At 44.8% G+C, this 16,513-nt stretch overlaps 1 protein-coding gene across 1 annotated transcript in view; it reads left to right on the top strand.

Annotated features, from left to right (window-relative positions):
• CCDC92B (coiled-coil domain containing 92B) overlaps positions 1-13,098 on the top strand; it is a 61,537-nt gene extending 48,439 nt beyond the window's left edge. Inside the window, exon 4 of the mRNA XM_048824234.2 lies at positions 1,483-13,098. Coding sequence (XP_048680191.2) covers positions 1,483-2,237 — 755 coding nt within the window. The 3' untranslated portion in view covers positions 2,238-13,098. The remainder of the gene's footprint in view (positions 1-1,482) is intronic.
• The last annotated feature ends 3,415 nt before the right edge of the window (positions 13,099-16,513 follow it).

The following is a 16,513-nucleotide window of genomic DNA, read 5'->3' as shown; positions in this document are numbered from 1 at the left end:
CCTAAAATGAGGGTAGGAGAACGGAGAGCCAGCCTGATACGTTGCAAGGCTGATGCTTAAGACAAAACAGAACAAAAATAAGACTGTTCCATGAGGGTCTGCCTGTGTGTCGAAAGCAGCCCTGTTCACCCAGGCTGGGATTTTCAGGGGAACCTATGGAGTTAGGCACCAAAATCCTATTTAGCGTTAGGTTTCTAGATCTCTTAGACTCTCTTGAAAATCCCAGCCCCAATAATAAGAGGATAGAGGGGAATCTTTAGTTCCTTCAGAGATAATGGGAAATAACCATGAATGCAAAAAAAAAAAAAAAAAAAAAGCCCCAGAACAACAACTACCAAACAACATGTCAGTGAACAGTTAATAGAACCATAGGAATTTCCATAGAGGATCAGACCAATGGTCCAGCTAGTCAGGGTGCCTCGTTTCTGATGGTGCCCAGAACCAGATGCTTCAAAGGAAGGTGCAGGAATCTCAGTAATGGACAATGATGGAATAACCTGCCCAGAGAGGAAGAGCCTTCCTAACAGCAGCTAGTAGTTGGCTTGAACTTTGAAGCATGAAGGTGTATAGTGACATGGAGAGCTGTTTCTCCAGATCTCTCTGGGTACAAAGGTCCAGTCCCTTCAGCAAAGCAAAAAAATGCACATAATTTCTGTACAGCCGAGGGTTTTTTACTTATATTTTTTTCCCTCCTTAGGTTATCAGTCGACCATGCTCCTAGCTCCTCTCTAATCCTGGATTAACATCCTCCATTCCCTCTAATCAGGTTGTGTAGTATCTGGAAAAAGGTCAATGACACCTTCGAATAAGTTTAGCTGATGGTTTTTCAGTATTTTTTTTTTCTCTTTTTCTCCTGACCCATAAACTCCATTGCAGGGCTCTGCTCCGAGGTCAGCGCTGAGAACACACAAGCGCAGGATTAAACTTGTACAGCCAAAGAATAATGTCTCCCGTTCGTAAAATATCACTGTATTCAGCATATCAAGCAGGCTTGCTTCATAAGATACCATCAGCAGACCGAAGGTTCTGGCTTCAGTTGTGTATATGATACATTTAAGTGAGAACAGTAGTGGTGGAAAAAGGATGCTGTGTTTGGCTCAAGATTACATTTAAATTAGGGGTCAGGGACATAGTGCTTGTTTCACGGGACATGTTATTACTTTAGTGCCAGAGTTATCTATGTTCCACACAAGTTCAGCATCCCCTTACTTTTATCACTGAAAATTATTTACATATGGAATAAAGAATCATGAAACTGAGGTTTTAAAAGAGTCATTTGCACTAGGGGAATGGGACAGCATTTCAGCTTCCTGCATAATTTTTGTTTACGTCCCTCAGTTTGCATGCAGCCTACAGGAGGAGTTGAAGGGCTCCATATATCTCCTGAGCTATCCTGTCCAATCCTTCCCCACCCTTCAAATTCATTTCACTGCAAACTGATGATGTCATTTTGAACACTGATTATTGTCCTGTTCTCCTTAGATGACATTGATCGGGAACTGGAGGAGAAGTGCAAGATCATGGAAGCCCAGCTGCATGAGAAGGAGAAGGATAATCTGGAGCTGAGGAAGGAGCTCAGACATAAGGAGACCCTGGTGTCCGCACTGAGATGCAACCTCAGGAACAAGGAGAGGAAATTCCTTGAGGAGCTGAAGAGAAGAAGCCACCGGGTGACTATCCTTAACACGGAGCTGCAGAAGCAGACAGAGGCTGCTGCTTATCTCTCCTTCCAGCTGCATGCCACCAAACAGAAACTGCATGGCTCCCGGCAAGGTGGCAAGCCCTCCTCCGACAGGCCTCCGGACAAACCATTCCCTATGCAGCCTTCCAGTGAGACGAGGCCCAAAAAACGAATCCACAAGTCTCAAGTTCGGAGGCTGGTGACCGACTGCTCCTGTAGCAAGGGAGCCATCAAGGACTCCTTCCAGAGGGAGAGGATGAGCAGCTTCGAAGAGGCAGACCCCATGCCCGACCCAGCACTTTTTTTATACACTAAAAGGCACCATGCTCCCCATCGGCAGAAATTTGACCCCAAAGCCCAGGCCCTTAGCAGAGCGGGGGCTGATCTGAGTGACAGTGCTGCTGGGGGCTCAAGTCTGCAGAGACCCTCCTGTCTTCATTCCCAGGAGCAAGCAGAAGGTACTAGCACCAGGCCTTCAGCCAAACCCAAGCCCTCGAAGGGTGAGAAAGGCAAACAGCATGGATCCAGCCCCAGGAATTCAAAAGGCTTGGAGTAAACAAAGAAAGTGGAACAGTGTGGTTGCTAAATGCAGAAGATGAGTTTGGCTATACCAAAAAAGAGACTGCGGCCTACAAAGATTTCTTCCCCGCCATCCCATCAAGAAGTAAAATACTGTTCAGTTTGGATTCCCTCAAGGAGCTAGAAACAATCTGACTCGTCTAATATCTCCATTTAGGATGACCATGGAATGGCTGTCTTATCCCAAGGGATGGTGGGGCAGGTGAGCGGGAGGGCAAGCAGTGCTGAGGGCATTTGAAATGTTGTCCTGGAGTTGACTCCAAGAGAAGATGGGCACAGATGTGGAACGTGGAGAGAAGGTTTGAGCATGGAGGGAATGGTTATTAACAATTGTCTAGAGCTTCCCTTTCGTAAAAATTAAGCTTTCTGAGACTAAAATCTCTTACCGTTATTGTTATCATTGTTCCTTCTAGGTAAAACTGTTCTTATTTTCATTGGCACTAGGTACTGGTGGAGGGTGGCGGGGGTGGGGGGAATAGCAGAATTGCACTGATGGTGAACGTGGCAGGATGCACCAAACTCATCTTTGGTTCTAACTTCATGACATCACTGGAGTTGGGACAGGGATGAATTTGGCCCAAAATGTCTAATATAAGGTATTCCAGGTTCTGGAGAATGTCGGCAGTTGAATGACAATCGGTCAATTTAGTCTAAGAAGGATTTTTAAATCATCTGCAGAAACAGTATGGCCAAGCCAGTCAAGTCTGAAATAGACACTCAAGAATGTTGAAATTCATATTTTCACCCAAATTCCTCCTTTTTAATAATTATGCAAAACTGAATGGACAAGATTTTGAAACGTGACCATTGATTTTGGGCACCTCTATTTTTGGGGTGCCCAGCATGAGATATCTCAAAGCGGTTTGATTTTTCAGAAGCTGATCTGAAAACCAGGCCCATTTAAGTTATCTCTAGGTGGGCACTCAAAGTCAATAGTCATTTTTTATAACCTTGGCCAATACTTTTGTTTTGCATGTTATTACAGCAGGTTTTCTAAATGTGTCTTAGTTACTCCACATTCCAGGCAGAGTTCCCTAGTAATCACTGTCTGTTACTACTCTGCTTAGACACCAGGATTTTGTTTTTAAGTTAAGTTACTAAGCATGCAATAGTTCCCCACTGAAGTCCTGCTCAGAAGACTAAGTAACCAAATTAGCAGTGAGCTACTTGAGGATGAGATCTCATACATTGCAAACATTTTGTGGCAGAGCTAACCACTCATTTCTTCTGTGATACTGAAGGGAAGTGATAAGGAAACCACAAATCTGTCTTCTTCGGGGCTTGAGCCCCATCTTTCTAGATAGGTACTTACATGGTCCTCAATACCGTGGTATCTGAGCACCTTCCAGTCACAACACCCCAGGGAGGTATGGAAGTGCTATTCTTATCCCCATTTAACAGATGGAGATCCCAGGCACAGGGTAGATGAAGTGACTTACCTCAGTTCACCCAGGAAGTGTGAAGCTGAGTCAGAAATGGAACCCAGGGCTTCTGAGTCCCAGCCTAGTGCCCTAACGACATCATTATCCCCTCCTCCCCCACTAAGCCCATTAGCGTCAATAGGAGCATTTCCATTGATTCAGTGGGCTTTGGGTCACACCCTTGAAGAGTTCTTATGCACATGATGGTTATGATTGTTGAAGCACACTAAGATACACCAGTGGGTGTTGCATTGCTAAGCTATTAGTGCCCACTGGGAGGCAAAAAGCTGTGAGTGGGGTCCTACCTGAGAAGTTGTCCAATAACACATGTCCTAGAGCATCTGTTGCTATTGTACTATAATCCTATTTATTTACAAGCTATATTTTCAAAATGAAATTCAGAAGTATCTTTGGTTGGTTGGTTTTGTTAGGCTATGAAAATGTATAGAAGGAAAAAGAAGCAACAAGAGATAACCAGAACCAAAGACAGGGCCAGATTCCCAATTAGGCACAGTAGGCATGTGCCTAGGGGTGCCAGCGTTCTAGGGACACCTTAGCTTTCTAAAACTGTGTGCAACACGAAGGTCAGCTGTAGGGGCGGGGGGAGGGGGGCATTGAAGGTGCTGTGCCTAGGGGTACGTAAGGTGTCAATCCAGCCCTGATCAAAGGGTCTAAAACTGGCCCTTTGTTGAAGAGGTGAGATCATCTGATTTTTCTCTTGGACCTTCCAGAAATTATTGTCATCTTCCATGGTCCCTCTGACCCTACTGCTTCAACAACCCCAGACCCACAGAGGCTCCTATTCTGCCCTGTGGACCTTTTATGGTCACTTCTTGATTCCCAAGACTCTTCAGGAGCTAGAGCCTTCTTGTTCGCTCACTGACTCCTTATGGTATTATCCTTGGACCCCACTGAATCTCTGGTACTTTTCAACAGCTCCCTCAGTCCTCAGGCGTGTCACTTCACCCATTCAACACTACCTAAGTTCAAAATAAAAGGCATGAATAAGCTGAAGGCTTTAGCCTCCAATATAAAGCTCCAAAATCTGTGATGTGCCTTTAGCATCCTGCAACGGCTTAACAATTAGAGGAAGGAAAAATTATTGTGAAGATTAGACAGAGAACCGAGTTCTGATTTTAGGACTTCAGTGGATGCTCGGCACCTTGCAGGATCTTCTGTTACTCTGCAGTAACTGAGAGCAAAATTTTGACCCATGTGGTTTTTGACTACCTGTTCTAACCAATTAGCTTTTTTTTTTTACACTCTCCTTTCTATTGGCTGCTGGAAGTGTGGCTAAGTTAGTGGCTCTGACTGTGACTTACCAGTGCACAAATACATGCCTGGGTTAAATATTACAAACAGCAAACCAGTCACTTGCTGTTTAGATATTTAGGGACACATTTGCAAACACAACCCACTAAAACTGGGCACTTTTTTTTTTTTTTTTTTTTGCAGGCATGGCTGTTTGTGTATGTATGTGTGAATATCTAGTAACCAGGGCTAAAATGCCAGACCTATTAAAATCAATGGAAATTTATCCATTGACTTCATTAGGGCCAAGATTTCATCCCACATATCCAGCTAGCTACTCAATTTGCATGTGAATATAGGTGCCTATAGGAAAATAATGCAGACTCCATTTTTCCAAAGCCAGTTTGGAACCTCTTAGAAAATCTGGTCCTAATTGACCAGCCCTAATTACCAATAATTTGAGGTCGCTCATGTAGTGCTCATGCATATACAAAGGTATCTATTTTTGAAGTGCAATATTTATATATTATATTAAAATACTTTTATCAGATTCTAGGTAACAATTACTAGCCCAACTTTTTGAATTATAAAAATAAAATTCAGAATTGAAGATTTATTCTACTGAGGCAGAAAATTGCATTTTTGTACCTTTTCTTTGAAAGAGAAGATTATCTGTTCCTTTAAATCTTTCCTGGCCCTCTATGGGATATGTGTTCTTGACCTGTATTCTTTAAACACAGTTTTGAATTCAGTATGAAATGCCATGGCTTCATCTGTGAAGACCTCTGTATAGCGCAGGACTGGTTCATCAATTAAGCCCTAAGGGCCAGATTCACTAAGGTATTTAGCGCCCAAAGATGTAACTAGGTCCCAAGTGTGATTTTCAAAAGTGCCTAAGCCTGTTAAGCACCTAAATCCCCTTGATTTCCATGACAGATGCCTGCTTTCGAATATCACATAAGGTCCCTATCTGCACTTTGAAAATCTGTCCCTAAGTGTCTGACCACTTCCAAAGCAAAAAACCGAAGGATGTAGGAAAAAGATACAGAGCTGCACCTCTTAGGGTATGTCTACACTGCAATCAGAGATATGACTGCAGCATGAGTGGGAATAGCAACACTAGCTTCAATCTAGCTGCTCGTTGTAGCCAGGCTAGCTAGACAAAAGGGAGCGGGGCTCTGCCAGCACATGCTGCAGGCACACCTCGGACTGCGTGAGCTGCAAACGGGCAGGAGTAGTACAGTTATCCAGTCATTTCGGGGCCCTTTACTAGATTGCAAGCTGCCTTCTGTTTTTGAGAAACAGCTCATTAGACTCCTTCTGTTGACTCACTACACTGAAGTAATAGACTGTCATTTTAGATTCCAGTCCAGTACTGTTAAAAGCTGTCTTTGTGCAGCATGTGTCCGCTGTAATCATTACACTGGGCATAGCTGCTTCTTCTGCCAGCAAAGCTACTGGGGCCATTTATTTCTCCTGACAGCCGGACTTTCTGGCATGAACAGGGCATCCTGTTTGAATCTTGCCTCCTCTTCAAGATCGCCTTCCCCTATATTTTCTAATCACTGCTCTGCTCCTGCTTGGTCCCTGGAGATGTCAGTGAGCTGTTGAATTAGTGACAACCCGTGGTGCGAGTTTACACCTGGCAAAGGAATAAAATGAGGCTTAACTAGGGGTGTGAGGAAGGAGGAAATAATCCAGGGTGATTATCTCATCCTATTTATTGCACTAGCCAAGCAGCTAGTGAGAGGAGATCTGTAACAGTATGTTGCAATGGGCATGCTAACACTCACCCTGAAATGTAGGAGGGAAGGGTGGGATCCACAGAGGAACTCGGGCATTGTAGCTCCTAATTTTTAAGCACCTACAAAATCCAGGAAAAACACCCTGCTCGACTTTGTCATCTCGGCTCCCTGTACAGTGAATGGGGAGAGAGGCGCCTAAGGATGAGATCCACAAAAGCCAGCCTGCTAGGCGGGGAGCTGCCTAAGCTAGCCAGTGGGAAGCGCTGAGCATGGGTGTGTCCTAAATTCAATGCCCACCTCTGTCGGGTGAGGAGGAGGGGAGAAAGGATCCCATCTCTCAGAGGACTTCTGACATCAGGCTCCCTTCTGTGGAAGCTGTTCCACTGTGGATCCATAATCAAAGAGGGTTGGAGCAGGGGGACAGGACTCGGGGTTGCCTGCTTCCCAGGTGGGTGCTGCAACCACTGGGATATAGAGTCATTCGCCCTCTGTCTGACCCAATGACTGTTCCACAGTAGATAAATACTAAACCAGTCAGTGGGCCAGAGAGAGGGAATGACTCTGCAGCCCAGTAGGGCCCAGTGGTTAGCCTCCAGGCTCAGGCCCTACAGGTGACTTTGGTGGGGAAACAACTATCTTGCCCTGGTTCCAGATTGCTCTGGGGCTTAGGTGGGAGACAGGCACCCGGCTGCCTAGAGGGAGGCAGCAATGCAGAAGCAAAAACCTAGGCACCTAGGGAGTCAGGGACTTTTACCCTGCCCTGAAAAAAATTAGGCATCAAGTAAGTTCAGGTGCCTACCAGATTCAGTGGGAGTTTTGTGGAGCCAACCCCAGGATTTAGGCACCTAAGTGTTTCCATGGATCCCACTCTAAGTGATCCCCGCATTACTGAGAGGAGAGTCCAGCTCAGTTACTCCACTGGAATTATACCAAATGAATTAGTTTGTGTTGAAAGAAAAAAAAAATCACACAAGCTGCTTCAGTTAGGACTTCTGGGATGCAGCTTCAGTGAAGTCCAGTGGAGCTACACCCCTTTACACCAGCTGAGGATCTGGCCCCAACAATGGTGTGTCATCAGTGCACGCTTGCTTGGGAGACTGGGGCTACTATAATGCTCATTTTGCTGGACACAATTCTCTTGTTTGTTAAGCTTCTCATCAACTCGTGGCTAAAACTGCCTCAGAAGCCCAGGCAAAGAGGTCTGTGGAGAAATCAGGAGCATTTATACTAGACATCCAGGTTATTAACAAGAGAAAAATATGCACACTCTAAGGGACACCTACTTTATGGGTCCAGTTTTCCTATAACGCTATGATGAGATGCTCTGTTGTCTGTTTCTCTTAAGGATGATTAAAAAGAGAAGGCCCTCTGCTGGCAAAGCAATGTAATACGATTTCTACCGCATAGTGAACACAGATTGTTCACTATCCTGCTCTGATGACACAATCTGCGGGAGAGCGGTGAAAGCAATAAGCAATTTGCATTGCACTGTGCAAGTTATAGCTGTGGAAACGCAGTATCCCTTCGACTTGATTAAGATTTGAACCTCATCTTTGTAAATGGTTATTTCTCTCAGGTTCACAGAGGTTCTGCTGAGAACATTCTTTCTTTGTGTGTGTGGGGAGGGAGGAGAGGGGGAGGTTAATACTAGAGGAGCTAATAAATTCACTGTGCACTGTTTTAGTTGGGTTTTATTTTAGTTGTGATTTGCATGGCTTCTCTTTTCATTTCTGGACAATCCTAAAGAGCAGACTCAGCTAAATGTTTATTATCAAATCGTTGATGCAGAGACTGTAGCGGACTTCAGTATAAAAAAGAGAGAGGAGTCCAATAGTTCTCTTTTGTAAATAATTTCCCACCAATCATCTATTTCTCAGTGGCTGGTATGTAAATGAAACAACTCCATCCGAGCTGAAGGAGCCTTCCTGCTTTACTGATAATTATGGGCTCATTCAAGGAGTTTATTTAATTTCCAGCTCTCTTCAACTATTCTTCCCCTGTCCTGCTTCCTGCCCACATCTTCCCTTTAGCTCTGCATGCAAGCTACTCGTACTCTGAAGCCAAGTGGCGGTATGCCTCGCCAGCAGGTATCACTGCAACCTTGCAAAATCCTGATCAGAGATTACACGGAGATAGCGGGGGGAGGGTATAAATAGGGTGACCAGATAGCAAGTGTGAAAAATTGGGACGGGGTGGAGGGTAATAAGGGCCTATATAAGAAAAAGCCCCAAATATTGGGACTGGCCCTATAAAATCAGGATATCTGGTCACCCTCGGTATAAATGCCATTAGCCAAAAAACAACAAACATACAAAATGCATGCAATATTGGGCCTGATCCTGACCTTGCTTAGACCATTGTAACCCCATTGATGTCGATGGCATTACTTCTGATTTGCACCAGTGCAACTGAGGAGGAGGAGCAAGGACAGTGTTTTTGATGAGCCATAGACAAGACAGAGGAGCTAAATGGAGCACTTTCTATTCCTATGAGCTAAATCCTGAAGCCCCTACTCAATGTTCATTCACTCATGCCTCTGGCAAAACTCCTGCTGACATCACTAAAGGTTTCACTGAAGAGTTTCTTTCATTAAAAACTGAGGGCTAGATTGTAATGCCCACTCAGGTGGGCAAGATCCCACTTGCCATGATTAAGGATATTGCAATCTAGCCCTGAGTAAGGACATCAGGATTTGCCCTTTATTAATAATGTCGTTTGAAGTTAGTTGTAAGGGCCAGACCCTGCAGCCCCTTATGTGGGAATTCTTGCCTACGAGCTTGCAGGATAAGCCCCTAAACTTTGTTATTGACCTTTTTATTCATTGCTGTGTTTTTGTGGGGAGGCTATATATAAATATATATTTAGTTTTGAAGAGAAAACACTAAGATCGAAGCAGATACGTTGAAAAGAATCTATGGTTTTTTAATCTTTGTATTTATATAAATGATCAAAAATGAAAGTCAGCGGTCCCACTTCTTAATCTGAAGCGTAATGTCAGATACAGAGAGTCCAAAGGAATAACACACACCCAATGAAACATGTATGTTTTCTAACTACTGTTGATGGATGAGCGTGTTTGTAGACTCTCTAGTGTCTGAGTATACATTAACTATCAGAATGTAAGATATATATTAAAAAAGGAGATTTGTACACTGCATTTATCCAGCACTTTCACAGACTCCCTGTGAGTCAGAAAGGATAAATAGAAATGATATCTATACTGTATATCTCTATATGTAGAGGCACATATCAGGGAGTGTAAGAATTGAAATCTACATGCTTTGTATAATATGTTTAATGTTGACTTGTAAAGCTTCACAATTAGATTGGAAATGGACGCATAGCAATAACACTCTGTTGTTAAATGGATGTCTTGTATATACATGTGCTGGGAACTTTCTATATACAGCCTCACAGTCATGTGACTTTCCTTTCCGTTTTAAACTGTATTTTTTGTTCTGGAACTGTACAATGGCCTAAGGGGTTTTGTTTTGTTTTTGAATTTTTAATTCATAATGCTCTCTGCCAATGAGAAATTTCATCGCCTAGGATTACACCCACTGAACTGTAACCTAGCAGCTCGGATGGGGAGAGAGAGGATATCGTTACATTGCTTGCTTATATTGTTCCCATGTTCCAAAACGTGTCTGGAATCTGGCCATACTGACTGAACCAAAATGCAAATGGTTTCAGTCACTGACTTACTGAAAACGTCTCTTATTTTTTTGCCAAGGCAAGTTGGTAGGGAAATTTTCCCCACTGGCATAAATATTTAAAAAGCCATATTCTCTGAATTGGTCAAGTGATGCTGCTAGACTTTGCATAAGCCCAATGCATTTGGTAGGTCTAACATAAGGGCCACTGGTTTATAACATTCCCCTCCCCCATCCAAGATTAAAAGTGTGATTGTAAGTCTATGTCTATGTTATTCAGAATAGTGACTCTGAAAATGACCTTGTGAGGTTGCCCACTCCCTCGGTGACATATATCAATGGTGAAATCCTGACTCCATTAGGTTTGGCCATTGACTCCAATGGATTCAGGGTTTCACACACACACACACACCCCGCAATCTGCTCACTTTACAAGGTTCACACCACCACATGCACACAGAGTCTAGGACCTGAAAAAATCAAGCCGTGCTCTTTCTGCCTCTCATGACAGCTGCAGCAAAGATTGCAACTTAGCCAACAATTCTGCTGAACATGCGTGAGGCAGAATAGAACCCAGATGACTCGCCCATAGCCGAATTGGCACTACAGGGCAAAGAAGAGCAAAAACTTGTTAACAGTGAGCAGATCTGACTCCAGCACACAGGAGACTGGTATTAAAGTGCCCTTTTACCGAGTCGCTTTTTCTGAGGATGGGCCCAGAGTCACTGCATCAACTGCCCTTCGCCTGGTTAGAAACCCAGTGGTAGGGTGAAAGTAAACACTGCCTGCCTTCCACTAGCCTAAATTCCCATATGACAGTGTAGCTGGCACGGAGGGTAGTCAAGTGTGAGCAACTAGGTATCCTTAAGGTCCCTTCTTCTGTAAACCACTAGCAAACAGCACCCATGAGTATCAGAACTCCCATAGACTTCAGCGGGAGTTTTGCCAGAGACAAGGTCAATGGCTTATTGTAAACTGCCACATTAAAAACAAAGCCAGATGACAGCACAGCAGATGTGCGTGGCCTACAGGTAACTGTGAGGTTTTTGGGGAGCAAAAGATAGTTACTTGGGCAAACTGAAATGTGATTCAGCAGCTATTTTGCTGCTGGGTCCTGGTCGGCAGACTGGAGCCACAAGGACACTGAGTGCTTTGCCCAAGGTAGTTCAGAGATTCAGTCATTTAATCAAATTAGAAACCAGGAGGACTCTCCTGACTCGGAGTCCTGTTATTGACAATCCTAGCTCGTGCTTCGTGCTTGATCCAGTGCAGGCTGCTCCAGCACATCTCATTGTAAGAACGATGCCGTCTCTTTAGTGCATGTCTGTTCTTGTCACTGTCTCTGCTTGCACTGCCATGAAGCCTGACTGCCAAGTCCCACGGGGAGGAGGAGAGGGAGGGATGGCCTTAGATTCACAGGTTGCTTCACTCACTCTGGATAACATCTGGATAATATCGGCATGTTGTGATTTCGCCTTCATGGGTGGGACCCCGACTGGGTAACTGAGAGAAGTCCCAGACATGCTTTTTGCTACTTACTTGCATCAAAAAGTACCTGTATTTCTAAAGGTCCATTAAAAATCCCGTAGGCCTCATGTACTGTGTGAAAGCATGAAGATAAAAGTGCCGCTTTGCCACACTAGTGAGAACCTGCCCTCTTCAACCTTTGCTCCCAATTGCCAAGTTTGTTCTTTTGTTCCCTCTCTGCATGAGCTGCCCTTTTGGCTGACACTGGCAAGGCACTAACTGCATGTCAGCATAAAGAGTCCCAGGGCTCTGCTACGCTGTCTGGAGACATTCTACCAAAGCAGAGATGAGTATCCTTACACCAATCCAAAAAAAACAAAACAAAACTAGGACCCCCCCAAAAAACTGCATTCCCAGTGGAAAGGGGAATGCTGCTGGGAAACCAAACCCAGAAGCAGGGGTAGAGGTGACTCCACAAAGTTTCCCGGGAGCTTTGGAAGATAAATATCACTTGATCTAGTAAATCTTACCTTAATCCACTCCTGAGAGACATTTGGGACACTCAAATTGCACATGCATGCCTAGAAGAAAAGTGAAATCTAGGTCAAAATGCTCATTGAACATTCGCAGCACTAAGGAGTGCAGGTAAAGGCTCCTCCTCGTCTTTTCTGCATTAAATGTTACTGATACAATATTTTTTTAAAAGATGCACTTTCCCTTTATTATATTTACAATGATAACAAAACCAAAGCAGCATTAGGACAGGGACACCCCAGAAATTCTACAGGTTTGAAAAAAAAAAGTCCTCTCTAACTGCCTGGTCTGTCCTTTGAGGCACTACTGAGTTCCAAACCAATGGAAGTTTAGGGTGCTCTGCACCTCCCAGGAGTTACTCAGCATCTTTCAGAATTAATCCCCAAATTTGCTCTTAGGCTTCACGGTAGCGCGGGTTGGTAGGGTGGATCACGCAACACGTACTCCCCTGCAGAATCCTTATTCACCCAAGTGAGGTCCTGCACAGAGGACGAATTGCACAGTTCTGTGAGCTGCCTATATGGCCTGCTATGGGAAACCATTACAATGGGACAGAAACCAAAGGTTTGATACTGTTCTATCTGAATGTTCAATTTATTACATACAGGACATTATTATTTACAGCAAAAGAGGGGGCAAAGAGGTACGTTGTTGCTGACAGTGCTTTTCAAGATGTATTCTCTGCATACCCACAAACTACAATATGAACTTGTACTGTAGATGTCATTGTAATACGCCTTTTTATTAATAAAGGACTCAAATCTGTATGGATTTGCCTTTTCTTCCTCCAGACCTGACTATTTGGGAAAGGAACTCAGGAGTGCCTGCACTAAAATGAAATAGCAGCCTATGCATAAATGGGGCAGAAAAGCTCTTAAAGAGGAAGCTAAGGATCAAATACTTTTAAAGACAGCACAGTGCGCTGTTAGCTAGCTATCTGGGGACATATCCTGTGAGGGGTGCCCAGCATCTGTCATCTTGATCCTGGGCCGGGATTGAAAGTGGGACCCCCAGAGATGAAGCACGGATCTCTACAACTTGAACTAAAGGACCAACTCCTTTACCTGGCACCTGCAATGGATTTAGAACACCTGCAGACCAGGAAGAGAGCAAGACAAGTAACAGTGGGTTCCACTGCACCTTTAACTCCTGCAGGAGGTGTTCGGCGCATCCTAGGATGGATCCCGTTTCCTTTAAAAACGGAAGCATGCTTTAACCATGCTCGGGGACCATCATAATGGCGGTGTAATGTAAATAGAAACGCTGATCCTGTCTGTGCTACAGATATTTTACTGATATTGTAGCCAGTTTGTAACATGGTTGACCTCACGTGCGGGTCACATGAAAGCACAACGGACTAATCTGGGATTCCTAGTTGTGTGGGTGTACAATATTTCAACCCCAGTCATAAGCAGAGTGGTAGTCAGGACTTGTCTCTCCAGGAAAGTTCATTTGGATTAACTTTCATTTTTTCGGGATGAACTGCCTTGCATGCACACACAAAAGCTCTTTTTGCAAATTATCTGGCATCTCATTGTGCATCGATCAATCTACTTTGGAAGTGGGTTAACTCTCTTTCAGAAAGAGTTATCCCAGAGTAAGGTTTGTGTGGATGCATCCTCATTTCAAATAAGCTATTCTGCTTCTGGTACTCCTTCCACTGCTATCCCACATTGCATTGTGCACACTTGGATCAGCCTGTTTACTTGTGAGCCCTCTACTGCTCCGGGGCCATCTTGACCAGAATGTCACCTCCCCATGTGCAACCAGATGCCCGCCTTTGCCATTCCAGCTCGTGGTGAGTTCACACAGCCAGAATCACATGCCCATGTCCTGTGCTTCTGATAACCAACCAGGGTTCCTGTCCTGCAAACAGGACCACACCTAACTGTTAGCTAGTCCTCCAACCTCCCAGGACTCTGTGTCACACCACTGTCCATAGTTCACGATGCCATGTGAAAAGCACCCATAGCACCCTACCACTGCCACCAGTAGTGGAAGGCAGTTTGGCACAGCATCCCAGACTTCCCCAGAGTGCACCGGTATGAAAACATTGTGCATCAGGGTAGGTATGGACGGGCAGATATGATTGTGCTGGAAGAGATATTTCTATGTAGATGGGCTTAATCATATTAGGTGCCACTGTGACAGGTGAATGTGTCACAACCTGACTCTACTTAACAGGGTCTTACCTGTAGCGTAGGCAAGGATCTCGGGTGATCACCCATCACAGTCAGGGTTTAGCATGTGGGCCGTGGTGTGAAGCTAAAGGCATTTTCCACCAGGTTTTTAGAACAACTTATATAATCATATTAAACCTTCAAAAATACATGTCCCACTGCTCCTGCTCTGTTTCTGACTTTCCTACACCCTCCCCTGAGCTGTCATCCATTTGGTTCCTAGTCACTCAATTTTTTTTTTTTAAATAAAAAAGAGTCCACCCCTGGCATCTCATCAAAACCAAACCATGTGCCCCTCTCGTTCCCTCCACCACCCTAATTACAGTAGCTGTGTGTCAGAACCTACTCAACGCAGGCACACCCCCTCATTGCTGGGCATGGCATAGCAGCCCTTTGGCACCCCCCTGCCAATAGCTGCTCCAGCCCTGCCGTAGTCTGCCTCTGCTTGTGACTCTACCCTCCAGCCAGGTCACTTTTAATCCTACCCCTTCCGGAGTAAACCAAGTCCACCACATCAACAGCCAGGCAGCATCACACCAGAACTTCCACCCAAGGTTAGGCTTTGGGGGCCTTCAAGTCCTTAGCTCTGGGGTCTTCAAACTGCCACCCTAGGTGAGCTGGTAGAGGACCCCAGGCCCACCCCTCTACTCTGGGTTCCAGCCCCGGGACCCTGGATGAAGCAGATACAGTGTGTTTGTGTTGTATCCCTGGGCTACTTCCTACCGTGGCCCACAGCTTGGCCTTTCTCGCAGTCTCTTCCCAGGCTGACTTTTCTACAGAGCCCCAAAAAAGGAGACCCATACTACTTGTCGGGAACAAAAGGTCCCACACCAGGCCCACCAGGCCCAAGGAGAGACTCTACCCAAGCCTCCCTTCACAGCCCTACTGAGGGCTTTTCTCCCTTCAGTTGCTCCCTCAAGGCTTGACACCTTGCACAGGTGTAACAGGTGGGACTAACTGAGCCCACCAGACCTCATTAACCTCTTTCTGGTCAGTGTGGGGTCTGTATAGCCCATCATAAGCTGGTCGAGGGAGCAGTACCCCATCATAGCTGCGCTGAGCTCCCGGGGAAGACCTTCCAGTTCTAATACTGATTTCTTGTGAGAGGGGCATCAGGATTGCACCCCAAGGCACAGATGGTGACCACATCTGGGGTGTGCCAGCCTCCTTGTCTAATATGATAATTGCAGGGCTTTGAGACTTGAGTGTTGTTCCTGCAGCAGGATGCCTGGATTGGGATGTCTTTGGTGCACACATGCTGCATGTTTTTGGATGGTAGTGATTTGGATGAAGTAGGAAGTGCAGGATTGTCACGCTACCCATCACCGTCCAGCAAATTGCCCAACATACTATGTCTAATGTATATTATTATTACTGCATTTATTATCTGTGTTATCATAGTGCCTAGGAGCCCTAATCATCGTGATTACTGTTATTTGTATTACCTTAGAAACTAGCAGCCCCAGTCATGAATCAGGGTCTCATTGTCCTAGGTGCTGTACAAACACAGAAGAAAAAAGACAGTCCCTGCCCCAAAGATCTTACAATCCAAGTATAATCCACCAATGGGGTCCACTGAAAAAAATCCTTCCCTTCTCTTGTCCACAACTCACTTCAGGTCACATACATTAGTCTCTTCATAAAGATCTACACTTAGAATTGCACTGGTTTAACTACAGGTGTAACATTGCATTGATTTAGTTAAACCAATGCAAGTTTGTGTGTGGCCACTGACATTGGTTTAAACCTGGTTTACACTAATATAGTTTACACCTTGGGAACATCACACCTTTAGTACAACCAGGACAATTTCTGTGTGTAGACAAGCCTAAAACTGGGGAATACCCTTTTGTGGGGTAGAATTTGCAAGGAGAATGATAATGGAGTTTGCTGGAAACGACTACTTTCAGGCCAGATTCTGATACCCTTCATGTTGAAGAGTACCTTACTTCCTGAGTGGTCCCACTGAAGGAAATGGGGCTACTCAGGAAGTCACGGTACT

Source organism: Caretta caretta, chromosome 17 (genome assembly GCF_965140235.1).
Source record: "Caretta caretta isolate rCarCar2 chromosome 17, rCarCar1.hap1, whole genome shotgun sequence".
In the NCBI taxonomy this organism is placed as follows: domain Eukaryota; kingdom Metazoa; phylum Chordata; order Testudines; family Cheloniidae; genus Caretta; species Caretta caretta.
Note: the sequence above shows the minus strand (reverse complement) of the source record. Positions and strands in the feature narration are given on the sequence as shown.